At 35.0% G+C, this 24,351-nt stretch overlaps 1 protein-coding gene across 3 annotated transcripts in view; it reads left to right on the plus strand.

The window, feature by feature from the left end:
- The window catches only part of FRMD6 (FERM domain containing 6), a 131,999-nt gene that overhangs the window by 13,944 nt on the left and 93,704 nt on the right, over positions 1–24,351 (plus strand). For 2 of the 3 annotated variants that reach the window (XM_027841698.1, XM_027841705.1), the window contains exon 2: positions 14,356–14,602. In XM_027841698.1, coding sequence (XP_027697499.1) covers positions 14,504–14,602 — 99 coding nt within the window. In that variant the 5' untranslated portion in view covers positions 14,356–14,503. Of the gene's footprint in view, positions 1–10,952; positions 11,041–14,355; positions 14,603–24,351 lie in introns of all 3 variants that reach the window. The other variant, XM_027841701.1, reaches the window with a different exon arrangement.

Consider the following 24,351-nt stretch of genomic DNA (forward strand, 5'->3'; position numbering starts at 1 on the left):
CTTTCTGGCTGCTTGTAGTATTTTCTCCTTAACATAGGAATTCTGGGTTATGAGTATACTATTTCTGAAAGTTTTTTATTTTGGAATTTTGTTTAGGAGGTGATCAGTGGAATCTTCCAATTTTTATTTTGTCCTCTGGTCCTGAGGTATCTGTGCAGTTTTCCTTTGTGATTTCTTAAAATATGAAGGCTGGGCTCTTTTTTCATCTTCATGACTTTTAGGTATTCCAATGATTCTTAAATTATCTTTCTTCAGAATAGAAAGCAATTCTTTGGTATGGCACCGAATACATTAATTTATTTAGTGTTTCCATTTTTATCATATTGGTATATCCTAACCATGAACAATGAATATTTCTCTAATTTTTAGGTCTGTCTTTATTTCTATAAGTAGTGTTTAGTACTTATATTCATAGAGCTATGTATGTTTTTGTAAACAGATTTCCAAATATTTTATAATCTGTAATTACTTTAAATGGAATTTTTCTATCTCTTTCTGCTAGGTTTTATTTGTAATATATAGACAAGGTAATGATTTCTATGGATTTATTTTATATTATGTCATTTTGCTAAAGCAGTTTCAATTAATTTTAGTTGATTTCTTAGAAATCTCTAAATAGAAGATATTAATTAAAAGCTGTAGTACTGTATTCCTTTTGCTTAAACGTACACCTTTGATTTCTTTTTCTTGTCTTACAACTGTAGCTAAGATTTCTAGATGTAATTCAATAGTTGCAATAATGGATATCATTATTTTGCTTCCTGATCATTATTGTAAATGTCTCTGGTCTTTTTGCATGTAATGTTGGCCCTTGATTTAAAATGTGTGCAAATTAACACACTAAAGTAAGGTCCATTTATTCCTTTGCTTTTTTTTTTTTTAACTGCATTTGTTTTTGTTTGTTTATTTGTTTTCTTGAAATGGCTGTTGTATTTTTTCAGGTCCACTTTTTGAGATATTTTACACTTTCTTTTTTGTAGTCTTCTGAATTTTTTTATTTCTTTTTATATATTTTATTTTTCCCCAGTTGCATGCTAAGACAATTTTTTTTAACATTTGTTTTCTTTTTAAAGTTTTGAGTTACAAATTCTATCCTTTCCTCCCTCTTCTCCCCCTTTCTGGATAGGGTAAACAATCAGATACAGGTTTTACATATAAAACATTTATTTCCGTGATAGTCATTTTGTACAAGGAGATTCAAATTTTTAAAAAAAAATGAAAGAAAGTGAAAAATAGCATGCTTCAGTGTGTATTCAGACAATATCAATTCTTTTTCTGGAGGTGGAAAATGTTTCATCATGAGTCATTTTGGTTTGTCTTGCATCATTGTATTGCTGAGAATAAGTCATTCACAGTTCTTTGTCACACAATATTGCTGTTACTATGTACAATGTTCTCTTACTTCTACTCACTTCACTTTGCATCAGTTCATGTAAGTCTTTCCAGGTTATCCTGAAATCATCCTGCTTGTTATTTCTTTTAGCACAATAATATTTCATCACAATCATATACCACAGCTTGTTTAGTCATTCCCCAATGGATGGACATCCCCTCAATTTCCAATTCTTAGCTGCCACAAAAAGAGCTGCTATAAATATATTTGTACAAATAGGTCCTTTCCCCTTTTGTTGGATGTCTTTGTGATATATACCTAGCACTGGTATTGCTGTATGCAGTTTTATAGCTCTTTAGACGTAGTTCCAAATTGCTCTCAGGAATGGTTAGACCAGTTCACAACTCCACCAATAGTGCATTACTGTCCTAGTTTTCCTACATCCCCTCCAATATTTATCATTTTCCTTTTTTGTCATATTAGCTAATCTGATAGGTGTGAGGTGGTACCTCAGAGTTGTTTAAATTTGCATTTCTCTAATCAGTAATTTAGAGCATTTTTTCATATGACTATAGATAGCCTTGATTTCTATCTCAAAACTATCTATTCATATCCTTTGACCATTTATCAATTGAGGAATGACTTGTATTCTTATAAATTTGACTCAGTTCTCTATATGTTTGACAAATGAGGCCCTTATCAGAGATACTTGTTGCAAAAATCCTCCCCCCCCCCCGTTTTCTGCTTCCCTTTTACTTTTGGTTGCATTGGTTTGTTTGTGCAAAAACTTTTTAATTTAATATAATCAAAATCATCTATTTTACATTTTGTAATGTTCTCTACATTTTCTTAGGTCCTAAATTCTTCCCTTATTTGTGGATCTGACAAATAAACTTTTTCATGCTCTCCTGATTTGCTTATGATACCACTCTTTACGTGTAAATCATGTACCCATTTTGACCTTATCCTGGTATATGGTATGAAATGTTGGTCTGTACCTAGTTTCTTATTTTCCCGTTTTTCTAGCAGTTTTTGCAAAATAATGAGTTTTTGTTCCAAAAACCTGGATCTTTCAGTTTATTACTATAGTCATTTACTATAATGTAATGTATATGTAATATATTCCATGGATCCACCACTCTGTTTTTTAGCCAATAACAAATTGTTTCAATAATTACTGCATTATAATACAGTTTGAGATCTGGTACAACTAGACCACCTTTCTTAACTTTTTTTTTTTCATTGATTCTTTTGATATCTTTGAGCTTTTGTTCTTCCAGATGAATTTTGTTACTAATTTTTTCTAGCTCTATAAATACTTTTTGGGTGGTTTGATTGGTATGACACTGAATAAATGTATTAATTTAGGTAGAATTGTAATTTTTATTATATTGGCTGAACCATGAGCAATTAAAATTTCCCAATTGTTTAGATTTGACTTTATTTGTGTTAAAAGTGTTTGTATAGTTCCTGGGTTTGTCTTGGTAGGTAGACTTCCAAGTAATTTACATTGTTTAAAGTTATTTTAAGTGGAATTTCTCTGTCTCTTGTTGCAGGGCTTTGTTGGTAATATACAGAAATACTGATGATTTATATGGGTTTATTTTGTATCCTGCAACCTTGCTAAAGTTGTTAATTATTTCAAATAATTTTTTAGTTGGTTCTTTAGGATTATCTTAAGCAGATACTCATCTGCAAAGAGTTTTGTTTCCTCATTACCTATTCTAATTCCTTCATTTTCTTTTTCTTCTCTTATCACTGTAGCTAACATTTCTAGCACAACATTGAAAACTAGAGGTGATAGTGGACTTCCTTGCTACACCCCTGATTGTATTGGAAAGGCTTCTAATTTATCCCCATTACAGATAATGCTTGCTGATGGTTTTAGATAAATATTACTTATCCTATTAAAGTAAGCTCCATTGATTCCTATGCTGTCTAGTGTTTTTAATAGGAATGAGTTTTGTTTTTTCAAAGACTTTCTGCATCTATTGAGATAATCAAATGATTTCTTCGTTTTGTTATTATCATCATTCTTGGTATAAATCACACCTGGTCATAGTGTATGATCCTGCTGATAAATTGCTGTAATCTCCTTGCTAATTTTTTTTACTTAAAATTTTTGTATCAATATTCATTAGGGAAATTGGTCAAGAGTTTTCTTTCTTTGTTTTAGCTCTTCCTGGTTTAAGTATCATCACAGTATTTGTGTTGTAAAAGGAATTTGGTCAGACTACACCTGTTTTTCCAAATAATTTACATAGTATTAGAATTAATTGTTCTTTAGATGTTTGGTAGAATTTGCTTGTGAATCCATCTGTCCCTGGGGATTTTTTCTTAGGAAATTCATTGATGGTTTGTTCAATTTCTTTTTCTAAAATGGGGTTATCTAACTATTTTATTTCTTCTGTTAATCTGGGTTATTTATATTTTTGTAGATATATATCCATTTCATTTATCTTGATGTCTCTTAGAATTATTAGCTTCCACTTAGCCAGTACTAATTTTTCAAGATTTATTTTCTTCTGTAAGAATTTTGTAACTCTTCTGCTTTTTGGAAAATTTCTGATTTTTAAGTAGTTCTTTTCTTTAGTGTTATTTACTCCATGTTCCACATATATCCTATGTGGATATACAATCTTAATATTAAAGAGAAACCTATCGTGTACTTCTCACAGCTGTGTGTAGGAGATGCATTCTTAAACTATAGAGGCCATTACAAAAGATTAAATAGATACTTTGATTACTTGAATCTGAAAAGATTCTGTATAGATAAAATAATGTGCCTAGTATAAGAAGGGTAGTTGTTGAATGGGGAAGAAAATCTTTGTATCAAATTTTCCTGGAAAAGTTTTGGTACCCTAGACATATAAACAGTTTTATATTTTTATTTATTTATCAATATATATTCAGTCAATCAATTCAATATGTACATAATATCAGTAATAATAAATTTATGACTTATATAATCATTTCCCAATATATAAGTTTAAAAATATAAGCAAACGGTTCTTAAAGAGGAATTGCAAAGTATTTACAACCAAATGAAAGAATGTCCAAAATAATTAATAATAAGAAAAATGCAAATCAAAACAACCCTGAGGTTTCATCTCACACCCCACAAATGGGCAAAAATAAAAAAAAATGTTGGAGGGATTGTGAAATGATAAGGACAGTAATTCATTGTTGTTGTAGTTGTGAAATGGCACAACCATTTTGTAAAACATTTTGGAATTATGCAAATAAAATGAATAAAATGTTCCTACTCTTTGAACCAGAGATTGTATTGCTGGGCATATACCCCAAGGAAGCTATCTATAAGATAAAAATCTTCATATACTGAAAAATATTTATAACAGCATTTTTTCTGATCGGCAAGAACTAGAATCAAAGTAGATGCTCATTAGTTAGGGAATGGCTAAACATACGGTGTGGTACATTAATGTGATGAAATATTATTGTGGTGTAGGAAATGACATGTGTGATAAGTACAGAAATATATAGATTTATATGAACTGATGCAGTGAAGTGAGCCAAGAAGACAATATACACAGTAGCTACTGCAACATTAATGCGTAAAATAACTGTAACCCCCCAAATCAAAAGTAAATGTGACAGAATTATAAAGATCCAACGGGACTCTATTGAAGAGATATGAAAGTTCATTCCTAATTCACCCCTTCATTGACTAGGTAAGTCCATAGGTATTACACACAGCACATGTTTTTAGACTCTTTCAATGTATTGATCAGTTCTACTGATTTTTTTTTTCCTCCTTAAAAAATATTAGTTGTTATATGAGATGACTCTCTGGGAAGGGGAATAGGTGGGATACTTAGGATAACAATGATGATATATAAGAATCAGAAGATAATCAATAAAAGCTTTTTTTTTTAAGATAAATCTAAAACTTTAAAATTTCTCTCCAGAACCTTCCCTCCAGTTGAACCATGCGATTTTTTCAACCTTAGTTCTTAGCTACTTTCTAAATAAATACTACCCGTCATCCTCTTCTTCCCTGCTTGGAATATTGCTCTTTCTCTTTCTGACTTATGTAAATCTTAATCTTCCTTTAAGGTCAATAGCAAGCCACAACAAATCTTTCTGTGAAGCTCTATTTGTTAGTATTAGCTGTGAGTATCCTCATCCATCTATTGTACTCTTGTAGACAACTTCTGAGTTCTATTGTTAGTACCACTTCCTCTACATCTGTGGAAACATAATTTCTTATACCTTACATTTTCCAAGCTGGTGTCTACCGGTTTCCCTACCTGTTCTAGGGAGGTCCTGGTTTTGACACTTGACTGCTCCACCAACCTGAGTTTCAGAATCTCCCCTTAGTGTGCTGAGGTGGGGCTTGCTGCTGGGTTGCTGGGACACCTCCCATCCTGTACTGCTTCTCCTTACCCAGAGCAAGAAGGACCAAGAGGTCCTTTAATCCCCCAAGCTTCCTGGGCTACAAGACTGCAGTGCCCTGTCTTTTTGCTGGCGTAGGGTTTTTCCTGGGTAGATATTTTCTGGGCTTTCAGAGGTCAATAAGGGAGGATTGAGAGCAACTTACTTCTTACTCCACCATCTTGGCTCCAGGAAGTGGAACCAACATAAGATTTCTATAAGATTTCCAGTTTGGGATGTCCAGTAGGCAATTGGTGATATAAGACTGAAGGTCAGTAGAGACTTGAGAGTGAGAGAAAATGAAGTCAACCTTCTCAGGGATTCTAGCCACTAAAGGAAGGAGAGATAATACGACAATAGCTATCATGGATGGGTGGATGGATAGATGATTAAACGAAGTAAGGACTTTTTGTGGGTGAACATGGGAGATGTAGGCATACTCATAGATAGTAAGGAATCAACCAGTAGACAAGGAAAGAATGAAGATTCAGTGAGAGAGTGATGATGATAAAGGGAAATCTCCTGAAGAAGATGGGATCATTTATGCTTTTAGAGGAGTTTGCCTTGGCAAGGATAAGGGCCACTTCATTATGTGATACAGGAATGAAGGCTCAGATAGTAACAGAAGGACATCTGGTATTTGAGATGTGGAGGAAGGGAGAAGAGAGAGCTCTAGGTGAGGGGCCTCAATTTTTAAGTAAAATATGATGCAGGATTCTTGGCTGAGATGGTGGGAAGTGACAAGGAGGAGCCATGGAGTTTTGAGGAGAAGTGAAAAGATTTCAAAGAACCCTGTGGTGAGTGAGATAGGGAGGTGTAAAGGATTGCCTTGAAGCATTCATCTGCAGAGATGCATTTGATTCACGTGTACGTGGCATTCATAAAAACTATGTTTAGTTTGGAGAAGTAGACATATTTGACAATAATTATTTTTAGCCACCTGTTTTGTTATTAATAAGGTCTGATTTTTTGTAATAAGCTTAAGAATGCAGTGATATATTCCTTGTGTCCCCTTTTCCACCTCCCCTTTGTATCTTGCGTGCATCTTTTAAGATGCTTTACTGATGTTTAAAAGAACAAGTAGAAGCCCTTCCTTGTAAGTAATATATATGTATGGTCAAACAAAACAAAGCAACCTTTTGTCGTCTATGAGAATACATGTCTGATTTTGTGCTTGTAGTCTATCACTTATGCCCAAGGGTATAAGGTAGTGCTTAATTCTTACACCTTTGAAGTCACATTTGGTCCATGCTTTAGTTCTGAGGTCTTTCAGAGTTATTTCACTCTATTTTTGTTTGTTATTGTATGTTGTTCTCCTTTTCCTGTTTACTTTTCTGAATCCAGCATATTCACTTATAAAATTCTACACAGCAAAATTTCCTTAGTACAATAGCGTAGTTTATTTATCCTTTCTCCAATTGATAGAGTCTTTCCTCCCAGCCCCAATCACCCCCGCCCCCACTGCCCCTGTGATTTTTGCTATAATGGAAAGTTCTAATATAAATATTCTTATGCATAGGGAACCTTTCTCTCTATCTTTGATTTCATTGAATATGAGCCTAATCTCTGGGTCAAAGAGAAGGGACAATTTAGTCAACTTTTTGGTCTAATTACAAATTGTTTTGAAAAATTGTTGTGGTTCAGCTCCACCAACAATACACAATTATGCTTTTATGACCAAACCCATCCAACAATTTGTTTTTGTCATTATCTTTGCCAATCTGATTAGTGTAAGGTAGTTGTTTTATTTTGTATTTCTCCCCTAATTACTGATTTGGAGCATATTGCAATTTGTAGCTTACAGTTCTCTTTCTTTCTTTTTTTCTTTCTTCCTTTCTTTCTTTCTTTCTTTTTTTTTGAGAAATAAAAGTTTGTATCTTTTGACCACTTATCTTACTTGTGGTTACTCTTATTCCTGATGAGTTATTTTTTTCTATGAATTATTTATATATCCTGGATGTTAGAACTGTATCAAAGAAATTTTCTGTGAACATTTTCCCCAGTGGTTTCTCTTATTTTAACTTTATTTTGTTTGTGAGGAAACTTTTTTTATGGAATCAAAATTGTGCATTTTGTCTTTTATGATCATCTTTATATTTAAGTAAATGTTCTTTTCTTAGCTATAGTTGTACAAAGTATGTGTTATTACATATGATTGTATTTAAAGTATTTTGTAATAGATGGTATAAGATTTTGGTATAAACTTATTTTCTGCTAGACTGATTTCTGTTTTGCCTTGAAGTTTTTGTCAAATAGTCATTTACCCCAGTGTTCCATGTCCTTGGTTTTACTGAACATTGTGTTACTGTATTTGATTGCTTTTGGGTCTTATTTACCCAGTCAGTTCTATTGATCAACTTTTCTAATTTTTTACTAGTACCAAATAGTTTTGATGATTGTTGCTTTGTAATGTAGTTTTAAGATGTGGTACTGTTAACTTTTTTTTTTCTTGAAATCATTGACCTTTTGTTCTTCCAGATTGATTTAATGCAATGGTTTTGTCTGGATAATTTCATTATGATTTTGTTTTGGTGGTTTGATTAGTATGGCAATAAATTTCTAACTTAATTTAGGTAGTATTTCCATTTTTATTGTAAGTATTTAAATTTTTGTTATAATTAATATAAATATATTTTACATACATTTATTATATTATTATTCATGGCTTGACCATGGAAGTTAATATCTTTCCAATTAAGTCCTCCTCTATTTTAGTAAAAAGTATTTTGTTCTTATCGTCACGTGTTTTCTCAGTGTGCCTTGGTATACTTCTAGATACTTTATACATTCTGTGTTTCCTTTGAACCTTTTTTTTTCTATCACTTCTTGCTATTAAAAAAAAGTAATATACAGAAAGTCTGATCATTTTTTGTGGGTTTACTTTATATCCTGCCACTTTACTGATATTGTTTCAATGAATATTTATCTGAGTATGTTGATGATTTTGTTTCCTCTTAGCCTGAACTTGTTTTCTCAATTTCTTTTTCAATTTCTTGTAATAGGTAATATTTCTAAAACTATATTGAATAGTAGTATTGGCCAGTCTTGCTATACCCCTGATCTTATTGGAAAAACCTCTAATGCCATTCACCAAATGATAAATGGTCAAAGGATATGAATGAACAGTTTTCAGAAGAAGAAACAAAAGCTATCAATAGTCATTTGAAAAAATGCTCTAAATCAAAACTGATTAGAGAAATGCAAATTAAAACTACTTTGAGGTACCATCTCACACCAGTAAGTTGGCTAACATGACAGAAAAGGAAAAATAACAAATGCTAGAGGGGATAATGGGGTATGGAAAAACAGGTACACTAATGCGTGGAGTTGTGAACTGGTCAAACGATTCTGGAGAACAATTTGGAGCTATGCCCAAAGGGCTGTAAAACTGTGCATACCCTTTGACCGCTACTAGGTCTGTATTCCAAAGAGAACACAAGAACAAAGAAAGGGACCTATCTGTATAAATATATTTTAGCTGCTCTTTTTATTATTAGTTTTCAACATTTACTTTAAAAGATTTTGTGTTCTAAATTTCCCCCCTCTCCTCCCTCCCCAAGAGAGCATGCAATCTGATATAGGCTATACATGTATAATCATATTAAAAATATTTCCACGTTAGGCATGTTGTGAAAGAGGAATCAGAACAAAGGGAAAAATCACGAGAAAGAAAAACAAAAAAAAAAGAGAATATTTTCCCTTCAATCTGCTTCAGTCTGATTTTAGACTCCATAGTTCTTTATCTGGATGTGGATAGCATTTTCCATCATGAGTCTTTTGGAATTGTCTTAGATCATTGCATTGCTTAGAAAAGCTAAGACTAACAAAGTTGGTCATCACGCAGTGTTGCCGTTACTGTGTACAGTGTTCTGGTTCTGCTCACTTCACTCAGCATCAGTTCATGCAAGTCTTTCCAAGTTTTTCTGATATCTGCCTGCTTACTATTTTTTATGGAACATTAATATTCCATTACATTCATATACCACAACTTGCTCAGCCATTCCCCAGTTTATGGGAATCCTCTCAATTTCCAATACTTTGCCACCACAAAGAGAGCTGCCCTAAATATTTTTGTACATGTGGGCCCTTTTCCCTTCTTTTTATGATCTCTTTGGGATACAGACCTAGTAGTGGTATTTCTGGATCAAAGGGTATGCAGAGTTTTATAGCCCTTTGGGCATAGTTCTAAATTGCTCTCCAGAATGATTGGATCAGTTCACAACTCCACTAACAATGCATTAGTGTTCCAAATTTCTCACATCTTCTTCAACATTTATCATTTTCCTGTTTTGTCATGTTAGCCAATCTGATAGGTGTGATGTGGTACCTCAGAGTTGTTTTAATTTAGCAGCTTTTTTGTGGTGGCAAGGAGTTGGAAAGCGAGAGAATGCCCATCAATCATATGACTGTGGCGCAGTGGGTAGAGCACCGGCCCTGGATTCAGGAGGACCTGAGTTCAAATGTGGCCTCAGACACATAATAGTTACTAGCTGTGTGACCCTGGGCAAGTCACTTAACCCCATTGTCTAGCCAAAATAAAAAAAATAAATAAAAATCATATTATTGTGATGGAATACTATGTGCTATAAGAAATGATGAGGGGGATCACCTCAGAAAATCCTGGGAAGACTTAAATGAACTGATGCAAAGTAGAGTAGAACCAGGAGAACAATTTATGCAGTAATAGCTATATTATAACAACAGTCATCTGTGAAAGAGTTAGGTATTCTAATCACTCTTGTGATCCAAGACAGTTCAAAGGATTCGTGATGAAAAAATGCTATCTACCTACAAAGAAAACTGATGAACTCTGAGTATAGATAGAAGCATGCTTTTTTTTTTACTTTATTTTTCTTGCCTTCCCTGCAACATAGGCTAATATGGAAATATGTTTTGCATTATTTCACATGTATAATTAATATCATATTATTTGCCTTCTCAATGGGTGGGAGAGGAAGTACAGGGAAGAAAAAAATTTGGAACTCAGCATTTTAAAAAGTGAATGTTAAAATAAACTGTAAAAAAGAAAATGGCAGAAAAAGTTTCTCCATTATAGATAATGCTGATTCTTGCTTTTAGGTAGATAGTTTACCACTTTGAAGAAAAGTCCATTTACTTTTTCTAGTGTTTTTTAACATAAATATTTTATCAAAAGTTTTTCTACATTTGTTGAAACTATCTTGTGATAGTTTTAAATGTGTTATTAAGGTCTGTTTATTTGTAGTTCAACAGACAAGATTTATGCAGAATAAAATTGGGGATGATCTCAGAGGGAAGACAGATAAAGGACCTGGAAATAGTTCTGGCAGGAGGTAAGAAACTCATTAGTTGGTTGAAACTTGAAGGAAACGTTTCAAGGGAAACCAGAAGATAGAAATGAGGAGAGTGTGTTACAAGCATGAGGGACAGCCAGTGAAAACACTTAGTTGAAAGTGTTACGTGTGTGAGTAACAGCAAGGAAGCCAGTGTAACTGTAGCACAGAGTATGTAGGGGTTGACTAAAGTATAAGAACACTGGAAAGGTATGCAGGATCCAGGTTATGAAGGGATTTAAAATCAAAACAGGATTCAGTATTTGAACCTAGAGGTAATAGAGTCACTGAAGTTTATTGAATTAGTGTGTGTGAAGGTGTGACATGGTCAGACCTGTACTTAAGGAAGATCAGTTTGACAGTCAAGTGAAGGACAGACTAGAGTGGGGAGAAACTTGAGGCAGGACAGCCAACTAACAGGGCGCTACAGTAATTCAGGTGTGAGGTGATGAAGGTCTGTACCATAGTAGTGGCAGTCAGCAGAGAGAAGGGGTTATACTTTAGAGATCAAAACAAATATCAAAAGAACAGAATTTGGCAACTGATTCGATGTGGAGAATGAAAAAGAGGAGTTGAGAGTGACATGTAGGTTGTGAGCATGAGTGACTGGGAGGGTGATGGGTACAGTAATAAGAAAGGAAGAGAAGTTTGGAGGGAATATGTAATTAATCCAGTTTTGCACATGGCGAGTTTAAATGACTGTTAGGTAAAAGGAGAACCAGGCAAAGTAGTGTCACCAAAACCTAGAGAGAATAAAAAAGAAGGTATTAAAGGCTTCAGGATGAAGGATGAAGATTGAAAAAAGGTCATTAGGATTTGACAATTTAAAAGCTCTTTGGTAACTTTGGTGGGAACAGTTTCAATTGAATGATGAAATTAAAAGTCAGATTTCAGAGTTAAAGAATAGAGTGAGCAAAGGAAATGGAAAAACCTTTTAAAGATGGCCTTCTCCAAGATTTTAGCCACAAAAGAGGAGAGAGATAGGACAATTACCAGCAGGATTGGATGGATCAAGGGAGGCTTTTTTAGGGAGAGGGACACATGAACCTGTACATAGGCAACTGGGAAACAGCCAGTAATAGGGAGAGATTAAAGATTAGTGAGGGAGTAGGGATGATAGATGGGCAGTCTGATGTAGAAGAAAGGATGGGATGGGATCACTTATGCACATAAAAGGGCCACTTCTTCATGTGAGATGAGAGTGAAAGAGATAAAGGCAGATGGCATCTGGGTTACGTGAGATGAACAGGGTAGAAGAAGGAGCTCTTAGAGAATGGCCTCAGTTTTGTCACTGAAATATGAGAAAAGTTTTTTGACTCAGAGAGTAGGGGGAGTGGAAGCTATGGAGTTTCAGAAAAGCCAGTGTAGTAAGGGGGATAATGCATTGATTAGGGAGGTATAAAAGAATTGCCTTGCTATAGTGGCAGCCAGGTTCAGATTTGTAGCATAATTTGTAGTGAACCCAGTAAGCATGGTTTTGTGATTTTCTCCATCTTCATTCAGCTGCATGGATAGGGTAAAATGCAAGGGATGGTATGAGTAGTATAGGTTTGAGATGTGATTGGGTAATATCAGTAACAGGATGATAAGGGAAAACACTTAAGGAAAGGAGACTGAAGTGCTCTTCAGTGAGAATTGAACAGGTTCACCATAGGGTCAAAATAGGGAAGGGTAATTTATGGATACCCATTTTTCGAGTTCTTTACTACAGCACAAAGTTCTGTTATAGATATTTTTGCACACGTATTTCATTTATTGCTTTGTGATATAAGCCTAGTAATGATAAGGCTGGGTCAGTGGTTATGTCTATTTAGTGACTTTTGCTGTATATTTCCAAATTATTTTCCAGAATGTTTGGATTTTACAATTTCCCCAATAGCCTTTCAATGTACCTATCCTCCTGAAGCTCTTCCAATGATAAATTTCTGTTTTTGTCATTTTTGCCAGCTTTGTGTATTAATTTAATTTGATTTGACTTGATTTTTAAATTTGTTTTAGATGGCCTTTGTTCTGCAGTGTCATCATCTTAGAAATATTTATGAAGGAAACTGTATTGTGTGGCAGAAGTCATTCTGTATCTCAAATCAAAAGGACCTGTCCTACTCTCTCAGCCTTCTCAGAAAGTGATGTGAGGGAGGGTATAAGCCAAGCTTGTATCCTTTTTCAGAAAGAACTCTTTGGAGAGAGGACTAATCCCAACTAGAGTTCTAATTCTTTTTCCCTCAAGGATGGAAACCTCTGGAATTTCCCCTTTAGCTGGTTTTGTTCTATTTCTTCTAGCACAATGTAATACTTTTTCTTCACACAGATAGACTGAGTCAATGTCTTCTTCCTCTTGTGAGGTATGTGATGGTTTCAGGTTGAGGCACTGCCTTAGAAGTACCAGGAATAGAGGTACTCCTCTGTCCTGAAGCACAACCCTTTCAGGTTGCTTGTGTTGGCAGTGTCTGACAAGTGATGAAGGCCTGGGGTGGAAACACTGAGTGAGAGCCCCAAGTTGTCCAATGTTATTTCATGCATCTTAAAAAAAAAAAAACAAACCTTGTGCTGTTTCTGTCTTCTTATCCTGTAGATTGAATTATTCTAGATTTGACACTATTTTACTTTTGAGTTTGTTTGGAAGTTGTAAAAAATAACTATTCTGCCATCCTGCTAATGATGTGACCTTGATTTTACCTGTTGTCAGTTTTGAATCAAGGATACCATACCTTGTCAATGATTACAAACCTGCCTCCTCTTCAGTTAAGTAACCTTGACTTTGAGGGGCTCATCTCTGATTGAAGCCAAGAAGGGAAAGGGCTTATTCCCTCCTCCCGTTTCCAGATAGCTACAACTGTTAATCCTAGTGCTGCCAAAGATGGCTGAGCACACACCTAGCAATACCGTGTGTATTCTTCTTCTGTACATGTATTCAGACTTTTCACTTTGCCTTGAATACCTTCTTTTTCCTTTCAATCTAATTCCTACCCTAGCTTCAAAATCTAATTCAAATCTTACCTCTTCTGCCCTAGAACACAGCCCATGATGAGCCCTTCCCTGGGCATCTCTACTGAATTTACCACTTAACTAAATTTTAAGTTCACTGAAGGGAGGGACCATCTTATACTTCTTTGTATTCACTACAGTGGCTTGCACATAGTAGGTACTTAAGAGTATGAGATAATTAAAATTCATGTTCTGAATTACAAATACATATGAGGTCTGTCTTTTTAACTTGTGATTGTGAAAAGTCAGCAATATTGATACTGTGTTCAAATTCTTTCCTTTTCCTACTGTATACTTGTTGTTATACTAGTATCTTCATTTCCTTTTCAGCTGTGATGCTTTTGCAGTCAGATGCCACCTTTCCTATCCTGTGACGTGTGTGATGAGGATGATATTTGGCTTCCGAGTGCTCTGAACCTTTGGAATCTACAAGGTCTCAGAGCACAACTCTAATCCAATAGAGGAAGCCTGGAATACAATGAACAAATTGAGCTTCCATAATAATAGAGTCATGCAAGACCGAAGAAGTGTTTGCATTTTTCTACCCAATGATGAGTCTCTGAATATCATCATAAATGTGAGTAAACCAAACACTAGAAGTTCATAAATAATGTGTTACTTTCCATCCACAGCTCCCAGGTTTATGAGAGGAAATTTTGTCAGTATATAAGGATACTATATTTATTAATATGGTAACATTATGGGATCACAGTGTAGTATATGTGCTTTAATATAAGCAAAATGGTATGGTTTAATTTCATAATTTAGTGATTGTTGATTTTACCCAGCTAAACTTGGCATCCAGAAAATTCAGGCAAACCTTATATCTTATGAAACAAAGAATAAAGAAAGTTTGCTTTTGAAGTATATTTTGAAAAGTGTCATCTACTAACTTGATGGCCTAATAATTGCCTGTCATTCATGTTATTTTATTATTGATGTTAAAATTATATTAAATCTTGATCAAACTTTTTTCTCTATTATAATAAAATTATATAAAATTTAGTGATAATATACAGTTCCAAATCAGTAGATCATTTTACTTATTTGTAGTAGTGGATAGTAGGAGTGGTGGTTGTAAAATTGATTGAAAATTCATATCTTATTTTACTCAATTTTTGGCTCTTCTATATTTCTGTCCTCAATTTCATATTTTTAACAAGAAATACACACAAATCACACGTACCTCTAGCTCCTTCCTTTCTCTACCTATACTTTGGACATAGACGATTAAGAGAAAAGAGGCAACTTTGTCTCACTTTGGTTATTTTTTTCTACTTATGTACTGTGTTTTATAGACTTATTTAAAAGAATATAACTTAAGAGAAAGCATTCCATGAAATTTATACTGATATTTATTTCATTTAAAAATACTTTCATAACAGGTATAACTAGGAAAATTGTTTATTATAGTGATAGGTTTTTTTTCCTTGATATGCAATCCCTATCATTTCATGGAAATTTTTTGTTATGGTTTCCTTCTTAGCATCAAATCTGACCTATTTCTTTATTGGAACTGTAATGTTCATAGTATAAAAAATATTTCTGATTCACAGATAAACACAGTTTTTGCCCAAACATTTAAAAGCTCTATTCATTTTTGGCAACTCTAGCACTTCTTTAATTCCAGAGATGCCAATTTACAGGTAGAGGATGTTCTGACCTGGAACACCCTACCCTGATGATGCAATAGTTTCAGTTGTATTCCACAATTTTGTAGAGGAAAAATGAATTCATGCAAATAACTATGACTCTTTTTGCTACATTTTTGCTTTATTTTTATGTAACTTATCTTAATTCAAGTCAAACAAGAGTTAATGTACTTATTCTAAGGTACTAGGGATATGGTACCTACTATAAGTCAGTGAAAATGCAGAGTAAAAAAAGTAAAACTGCCTTTTACTCTTTAAAGAGTTCATATTTTGTTGGGGGTAGGATGCAAACAACATGCACACAGATAAATGTATACAAAGTAATTTCAAGAAAGATATATAACACATCAGTGAAGGACACCAATAAAAGTTCTGTGTAGGAGGTAGATGTTGAACTAAGTGTGAACAAAGCCAGAGAGGAGCACCGTGTATTAGTGGAAAGAACATAAACTCTGGTGTCAGAGAACCCAAGTTCAAATGCTTACTCATTAGTACTTATAATACTTTACCAGAGATCTTGAGAAAATCATATAACCTCCGTGAGTCTTAGTTTCCTCATCTGTAACATGAGAGGGTTGAGCTACATAGCATTTGAATTCCCTGACAGCTCTACATTTATGCTTCTATGATCTCTAACTCTAAGAGGCAAGGATAAGTTGGGAGTACATTCCAGACTTGTAGACAAGTCTATGCAAAGGCAAAGAGATGGAGTATAGATGTAGTGAATGAAAAACAGCAAGTAAAAATGCAGTTTGTATGGAATGTAATAACCACAGAACTCGGGAGTTAGAAGGAAACTCATGTGCCATCTATTCCAAACTATAAAAAAAAGGAATTCTCTCTAACATGTTTCAAACACCTCAGCTTGAAGACCTCCGAGGAAGAAGAATACACCTCTCAAGGGAACACAGTCTACTTTTGGACAGTCAGAATTGTTAGAAAGTTTTTACTGACATCAATTATAAATTTTCCTCTTTGCAGCTTCAACCCATTGCATCCTCTTCTAGGGCCAAACAGAACCAGTCTAGTCCTTCTTACAGAAGACAGTCATTCAAATACTTAGAGAGTTGTTATGTGCCCCCTAAGTTTTTTCTTCTGGTAAACATTCCCAGTTCCTTCAAGTGGACCTCATATGACATGGACTTAGTCACTTAATCAATAAATATTTATGAAGTACCTACTATCAGACACTGACTTAAGTGCTGGTGATACAAAGACAAAAATGAAAATCCCTATCCTCAATGAACTTACATTCTGGAAGAGTATGTATATATGTGTGTGAGTTTAGATTTGTGACTAGTTGGAGAGATGAATAGATGTAGACATAGATATATGTTTATGTATATTTGTGTATAGGCATAAGTATTAAATATAGATACAAATGTAGGCACATATGTGTTTAGATGTATTACCTAAATGGTTGTATATGTAAGCATAGGTTATATAATATAGATGCATATCAGTGAAAGTATACTATACATATAGAGGCAATTAGATGGCTCATGGATAGAGCATTAAGCCAGTTCAAATCCTGCCTAACATACTTGTTAGCTTTGTGACTCTGGGCAAGTCACTTAACTTCTGTTGCCTTATTCCGTTGGAGAAGGAAATGGCAGAGCACTCCAGTACATTTGTCACGAAAACCCCATGGCCATTATTGGTATGTGCTGTAGTCCCCGGGGTCATGAAGAGTCAAACATGACAGAACAATAACGACATATACACATACACGCATGCATATAGATATTGGTGTGTTATATAATTGTATACATATATAGATATGCCATACACATAGGCATAGATGTGTGTATACGCATGCATATGTATTTACATATGTGTGTATGTATGTATATGGTCAGTCAGTAAGCATTTATTAAGCAGTTGATATGTGCCTAACACTATACTAAGCTCTTGGTATACAAAGCAAGCCAAAAAACAGTCCCTACTCTCAAAGAGTTTGCAATCTAATGGTGGGGACAACATACAAGGAAGTATAAACAAATAAGATGTGTGTGTATCTGTATCTATATCTACATACAGGATAAATTAGAAACAGTCAACAGAGCACAGTCGCCAGTATTAAGGGAGATAGGCACCAGCATTAAGGGGGGGGTAGGCAAAGGTATGTGCCTTATAGATGTGGAGATGTACCTGTATGTGTATAAAATAAATACAAGGTACAAACAGACAACAAAGGCTATATATAGAAGATAAAGCTTGAGCTGAATCTTCATGGAAATTAGAGATTCTTAGAGACAGAAGTGAGGAGGAAGTTCTAGGCATAATAGGCATGACAACATCCTCATGCCTATGCAAAAATATGAAAATGAGAAATGGAGTGCTGCTGTTGAGGAACAGTAAAAAGGCCAATTGGACTGGACCATATAGGATGTGAAGGGGAGTAATGTATAAGCACAGGAAAAGTAGTTTGGAACTATATGTTAAATAAGAGTAGAAAGCTTTAGGACTTTCAAGCATATAATTCACTCGGAAATTTGAAAGTCGAAGAACTCCCATCAAAGAGGCCCCAAGACAGTTAAATACCTAAAGCTCTGGGACTGGGATATGGAGTCTAGGGCTAGCAAAGCTCCATCTATCAAGAAGGTAATAATCAATTCATATATGTTAAGGGCTTAGAAAGATTACAGAAAACCTTTAGCTCTTCTAAATCTCCTTATTACTATATCATCAATATTTTCCCCATTTACACAGGCATAGTTTTTGTGTCATCTTTTGACTCCTTTCATTCACCCTACATATCCACTCTACTACCAAATCCACTACCCTTTCTATCTTCACAACATTTTTCATATGTGTCCCTTTATCTCCACTCTTTACCATAACCCTAGTTTAGACCTTCATCACAGAATACCTAGATTAAAGCCTTTTGGTTGGTCTCTCTACTTCTAATCTCTTTCCATTCCAATCCAATCTCTACTCAGTTATTAAGGTGATTTTCCTTAAGTGTAGATCTGACACTGTCATCCTTCTTCCTCCTCTCAATGCCTACTTTTACCTCCCAACCCCCATCCCACCTTCTGCCCAGTGAGCTCTAGTGGTTCCCTATTTACTTCCGGGATCAAGTAGGAAATCCTCTGATTAGCATTTAAAGGTCTTTCCAGTCTTTACTCCTTTCAAGTACTCCATGATCTGGCTATACCAGTCTTCTACTTGCTTTTCCTTGATTCTGTGTATCCCATCTCTGTGCCCACCCCTCTCCTTCCTTACTTTTTACCTTTAGTTCCCTTAGATTTCTTTGACACTCAACTTTAATCCTACCTTCTGTAGGAGTCCTTTCCTGGTTCCTCGGCTAATGCCTTCCCCTTTCAGATTATGTATAAGTAAATATATGTGTATTTATGTCTATGCATAAATACATTTTCTTTCATTTTTACAGTCAATAAGCAGTAGAAATTTATTTTTTTACTTTAAAAAAGTGGCATTTATTTCTATTGACACTGTGAAGATCTTCTACATTAAAACTTAGGTTTGGAAACACAAAAAAGACCTTGGGATGCAGCTGGGGCCCACAAATTCACAAGAACATTCCTTAGAGGCAGAGAGAGGTGGTCTTCTTTCCATGAATGTATAAACCCATTTTTTCCTTAATTAATTTATTATTAGTTTTCAACATTCACTTTATAAGATTTTGAGTCCTAATTTTTTGCTCTCTCCTTCCCCTTCTCTTTACCAAGACAGCATGCAATATGATATAGGCTGTACACGTTCAGTCATATTAAAAATATTTCCACATTAGCCATGTTTTGAAAGAAGAATCCGAACAAAGGGGAAAAACCATGAGAAAGAAGAAGACAAAAACAACAAAAAAGGAGAAAATAGTATGCTTTGATCTGAATTCAGATTCCATAGTTCTTTTCTCTGTATGTGGATAGCATTTTCCATCGTGAGTCTTTTGGAATTGTTAGATCATTGCATTGCTAAGAATAGCTAAGTCTAATAACAAAGTCAGTCATCACACAATGTTGCTGTGTACGGTGTTCTTCTGGTTCTGCTCACTTCACTCAGCATTAGTTCATACAAGTCTTTCTAGGTTTTTTTGAAATCTGCCTGCTCACCATTTCTTATTGAACAATAGTATTCCATTACATTCATATACCACAACTTGTTCAGCCATTCCCCAATTGATAGGCTTCCTTTAGGTTTCCAATCCTTTGCCACCACAGAAAGAGCTTCTATAAATATTTTTGTACATGTGGGTCCTCTTCCCTGTTTTATGATCTCTTTGAGATTTAGTAGTGGTATTGCTGGATCAAAGAGTTATATAGCCCTTTGGGCATAGTTCCAAATTACTCTCCAGAATGGTTGGATCAGTTCACAACTCCACCAACAATGCATTAGTGATCCAATTTTCCCACATCTTCTCCAAGATTTATCATTTTCCTGTTTTATCATATTAGCCAGTCTGATAGGTGTGAGATGGTACCTCAGAGCTATTTTAATTTGCATTTCTCTAATCAGTAGTGATTTAGAACATTTTTTCATATGACTATAGATAGCTTTAATTTCTTCATCTGAAAACTACATGTTCATATCCTTTGATTATTTATCAATTGGAGAATGACTTGTATTCTTATAAATTTGACTCAGTTCTCTATATATTTTAGAAATGAGGCCTTTATTAGAGACTCTGGCTGTAAAAATTGTTTCCCAGCTTTCTGCTTTCCCTTCTAATCTTGAGTGCATTGGCTTTGTGCAAAAACTTTTTAACTTAATATAATCAAAATTATCCATTATGCATTTTATAATGCTCTCTATCTCCTGTTTGGCCAGAAATTCTTCCCTTCTCCATAAATGTGACAGGTAAAATATTCCTTGCTCTCCTAATTTGCTTGTAGTTTAATGCTTTATGTCTCAATCATGTACCCATTTTGACCTTATCTTGGTATAAGGTGTGAGATGTTGGTCTTTGCCTAGTTTCTGCCATACTGTTTTCCGGTTTTCCCAGCAGTTTTTGTCATATGGTGTGTTCTTATCCCAGAAGCAAGAGTCTTTGTAAACCCACTTTCTTTAATGCATGACCTGTCATGATCCCTTGACCCCATGATGTTGCCAATTCAGTAACCAATGATGTGTTTTCTGTTCTTTGTTCTATGCTTATAAAAATGAGTTACATCTTTATTTTGGTATAAACTGAGGCAAGCCATTGACATTTATTGGCAGCTATACACATCACTGTTAATAAATATTATCTTGCTTAGAAAGAACATGCCTTGTTCTATCCTTTTGTTAAATTTTGCTCATAAGATAGTTATCCCAATAGTTGTTTTGTTTTTCGGCCAAACACAAGGTTTATTAGAACATCCATCATATTGGGCAGACTCTTAAGGAGTCTGAACATTAGTAAGCTATTAGCTAGATTTTAAGAATCTGAGCAGTAGCTAGATTATAAGAATCCCAGCATCTTAATGGAAACAAGATGGACCTTACATGCAGAAAGACTGTGGGAGGAATCTAGGAGTGGCCAAGTAGTCTGTGAGGTAATAGAACTCCAGGGATGGTCAAGGGAGAATAGAGCCTAGATAGGATTAATGGTGGGAAGTGGCCTGGGGCCATAGGGAATTACAACCTCAGGAGAACAAGATTTGGCCATGTGGGAAAGTCCAGGGTTTTTCCTTTTTGGGGTTTAGATCCCATCCTTATCATTCTCCCTTCAAACAAATGGGACCCAAATTCTTTTGGGGTAAGGGGCAAAGGTCTTGGCTTCTGAAACTGCTTCCTGCTGGCAAGGGGTCTAGAGCTGTCCCTGCCTCAAGGGGGTCCCAAAGAGGAGGTTGACTGGAACCGAGCACAGGCTGCATCCAGGGAATGATGTGGGGACGTTGGCTGATACTCATTGTTTGCTACCAACTGTAGGTGAATGGCGCATAGTCTGGAAGACATAAATCTGACAGAAAAAACTGCAGGGCCCAGAGATAAAGCAGAGACTAGATTTAAGGCCCAACTTTGAGAGGATAAAACATCCTTAGCTCTGTTTGGATTCAGATAATTCACAATTTTCCAGCCATGCAGTATCAAATCCACCTCATAGCTAGACTCAGGAATAGCCAAGTGGGTACCGTTCCCTTTCAAAGCAATATAATGGGGAAACTAAGCTAGGAGGATCCCATCTTAGACTGAGGCTAAAATTGCCCTCTCAGCTTTTCCTGATGCTGACTTCCCACCAGTATCACATTCTCTGAATAGCTTGTGGCATTTCTCTCAAGATGGTGGATTATTGATTATCGATGGATTGTGATCCATCAGACAACTCAAAATAAAATCCTATGAGCTTTTACCTCAAACAGCAAGTTTCACTAATCGCAGTTGAGGAAGAACTTTTCCAGGATTTACATCTCAAACTTAAATTTGTCCTGGTATAAAAAGCCAGTCATCAGAGATTTCTGTACACTTGCAAATTCTCAGCAAGCCATAACCCAAACAAGCTTTTCAGCTAGTTTACACATTAAAACAATAACTAACAATAGCCAAATTATTTTAGCGGTAACCAAATTATCAAAAGTTGCTTGACATAACCGATACAACAAGTTCACCAATTTGAAACTTGTAACAAACCCATTACCAATCAGGTGAATCCAGTTTTGTTAAATTGTTAAATTCATTTGCAAATTACTTTACACAAAGAATCAACATCTCATCGTTAACAGTTAAAACTAAACTTTAAAAGAGCATGCTTACCCAAGTTCAGAGGCCAGCTTCTTTACCTTGAGCAAGATGTGCTGAACCTGGATGATGCTTCCAAAGGTTGCCTTAGTGCCCTAGGCCATTGTCAGGGGGACCCATGCCATAGCTGCTGCCCCTCCCTTCTCCTTCCTTTTCCCAGGTGGGGGAGGGTGAAATCAAAGGTGAGGGGTAAAGGGTGAAACTCTCTTCTCCTATGAGTGGGATTAATATACCCTCTTGACTCAAGGGAAGGGAGTGGGAGTGGGAGAAAGGAGTAACCAGGGTTGTAAGGAGGAGTTTCAAAACTCCTTAATTATCACAAAATCTCCAAAATCTGCCAAGATATTTTTAGCTGTTCTAACTTTCCCCTGTAACCTCCGTGAAGGAAGATTCAGGCGTGTAGAGGGAAGGGAGTAAGTAAGCCTCAGGGAACCAAAAAGCAACTGCAGTTTTACCCAATTCTGTAGCACTGAGAGAACTGACAGAATTGGGCATACGCTTCCGGACAGGGCATCCATCCTTGTTCTCTATGCTGCGGAAGGTGTACCCAGATCCTGGGTACCCTGGAACCCCAAAATCATAACACGCGGGTCCTGCCTGAAAGAATTCGACTCAAGCCTTCTTTCAAACAAAGACAAGGTTTATTAGAACATCCATCATATTGGGCAGACTCTTAAGGAGTCTGAACATTAGTAAACTGTTGTCTAAATTTTAAGAATCTGAGCAGTGGCTAGATTATAAGAATCCCAGTCCCCAATAGTTTTTTCAAACATGGGATATGGAAGTCCATTATTGCTGGTCCTCCCTTGTCTGGTCTGTTCCATCAATCTACTCCTCTATTTAACTAATGCCAAATGTGTGATGACTACTGCTTTATAATAGAATTTGAGTTCCAAACATACAGTTCTTCTTTCTGTTTTTCATTATTTCTCTTAATATTCTAGATCTTTTGTGACTCCAAATTTGTTTTTTTTTTTGTAAATCTTTTATTCATTTTAAACTTAAATACAAAACAAAGAAAAAAAATAACATTGCCATGTACACAGCAGAACATGAGAGGAGATTCAATATAAAATAAGAATTTCCATTTCCAGAAAACCTACATAATAAATACTATACATTGTTTTCCAAGCTGCCCAGCTTTTCTATGCTTCCTTTTAGGTTTTCTGTTGTCCTTTGCTACGCATTTTTTTGTTTATTTTCCCCCTCCCTTCCCCTCCAAGAAGGCTACAGTTAAATATGTGTGTATGTATATATATATATTTTATATATATAAAATGTATATTTATATATATACATATATATCTATAAACATACACATACATACACAAATACACTCATACACATATAGGTAAGATTGTACCATGTATATTTCCTTGTGATCTCTTTCTCTGAAGATGGATAACATCTTCCTTCATAGGTCCAAGTATTTCCATGTTTTTCAAAGTCAACCAGCTCCTCATTTCCTATACCACAGGAATATTCCAACTCAGTCATATCCTACCTGAGAGATTGTCTATGAAAGTTTTTTTCCCCAATTTTCTGCATTTCTTCTATTCTTTGCTACATTGATTTTATTTATACAAGAAATTTTTAATTTACAATAATAAAAATTATCCATTTTACACTTCAAAAATGCTCCCACCTTATAATATAGTTTGAGGTGTAATATTGCTGAATCTCCTTCCTTTACATCTTTTTTCCCTTGTTTCTTTGAAGTTCCTGACCTTTTCTTCCAAATGATCTTTGCTATTATTTTTTCTAACTTAGTAAGATAATTTTTTAGTACTTTAGTTGGGATGGTATTGAATAAATAGATTAGTTAGGTAAAACACTTTTAAAATTTTATTGGCTTTACCTACCCATGAACAATAAATATTATTCCAGTTATTTAGATCTGACCTTATTTGTATAAAAAGTGTTTTATCTTTATGTTCATTTAATTCCTCTGTCTGTTTTGGCAGGTATATTCTCAGGTATTTTATTACTCTCT

Source organism: Vombatus ursinus, unplaced genomic scaffold (assembly GCF_900497805.2).
Source record: "Vombatus ursinus unplaced genomic scaffold, bare-nosed wombat genome assembly UNPS02004746.1, whole genome shotgun sequence".
NCBI classification, from domain to species: Eukaryota; Metazoa; Chordata; class Mammalia; order Diprotodontia; family Vombatidae; genus Vombatus; species Vombatus ursinus.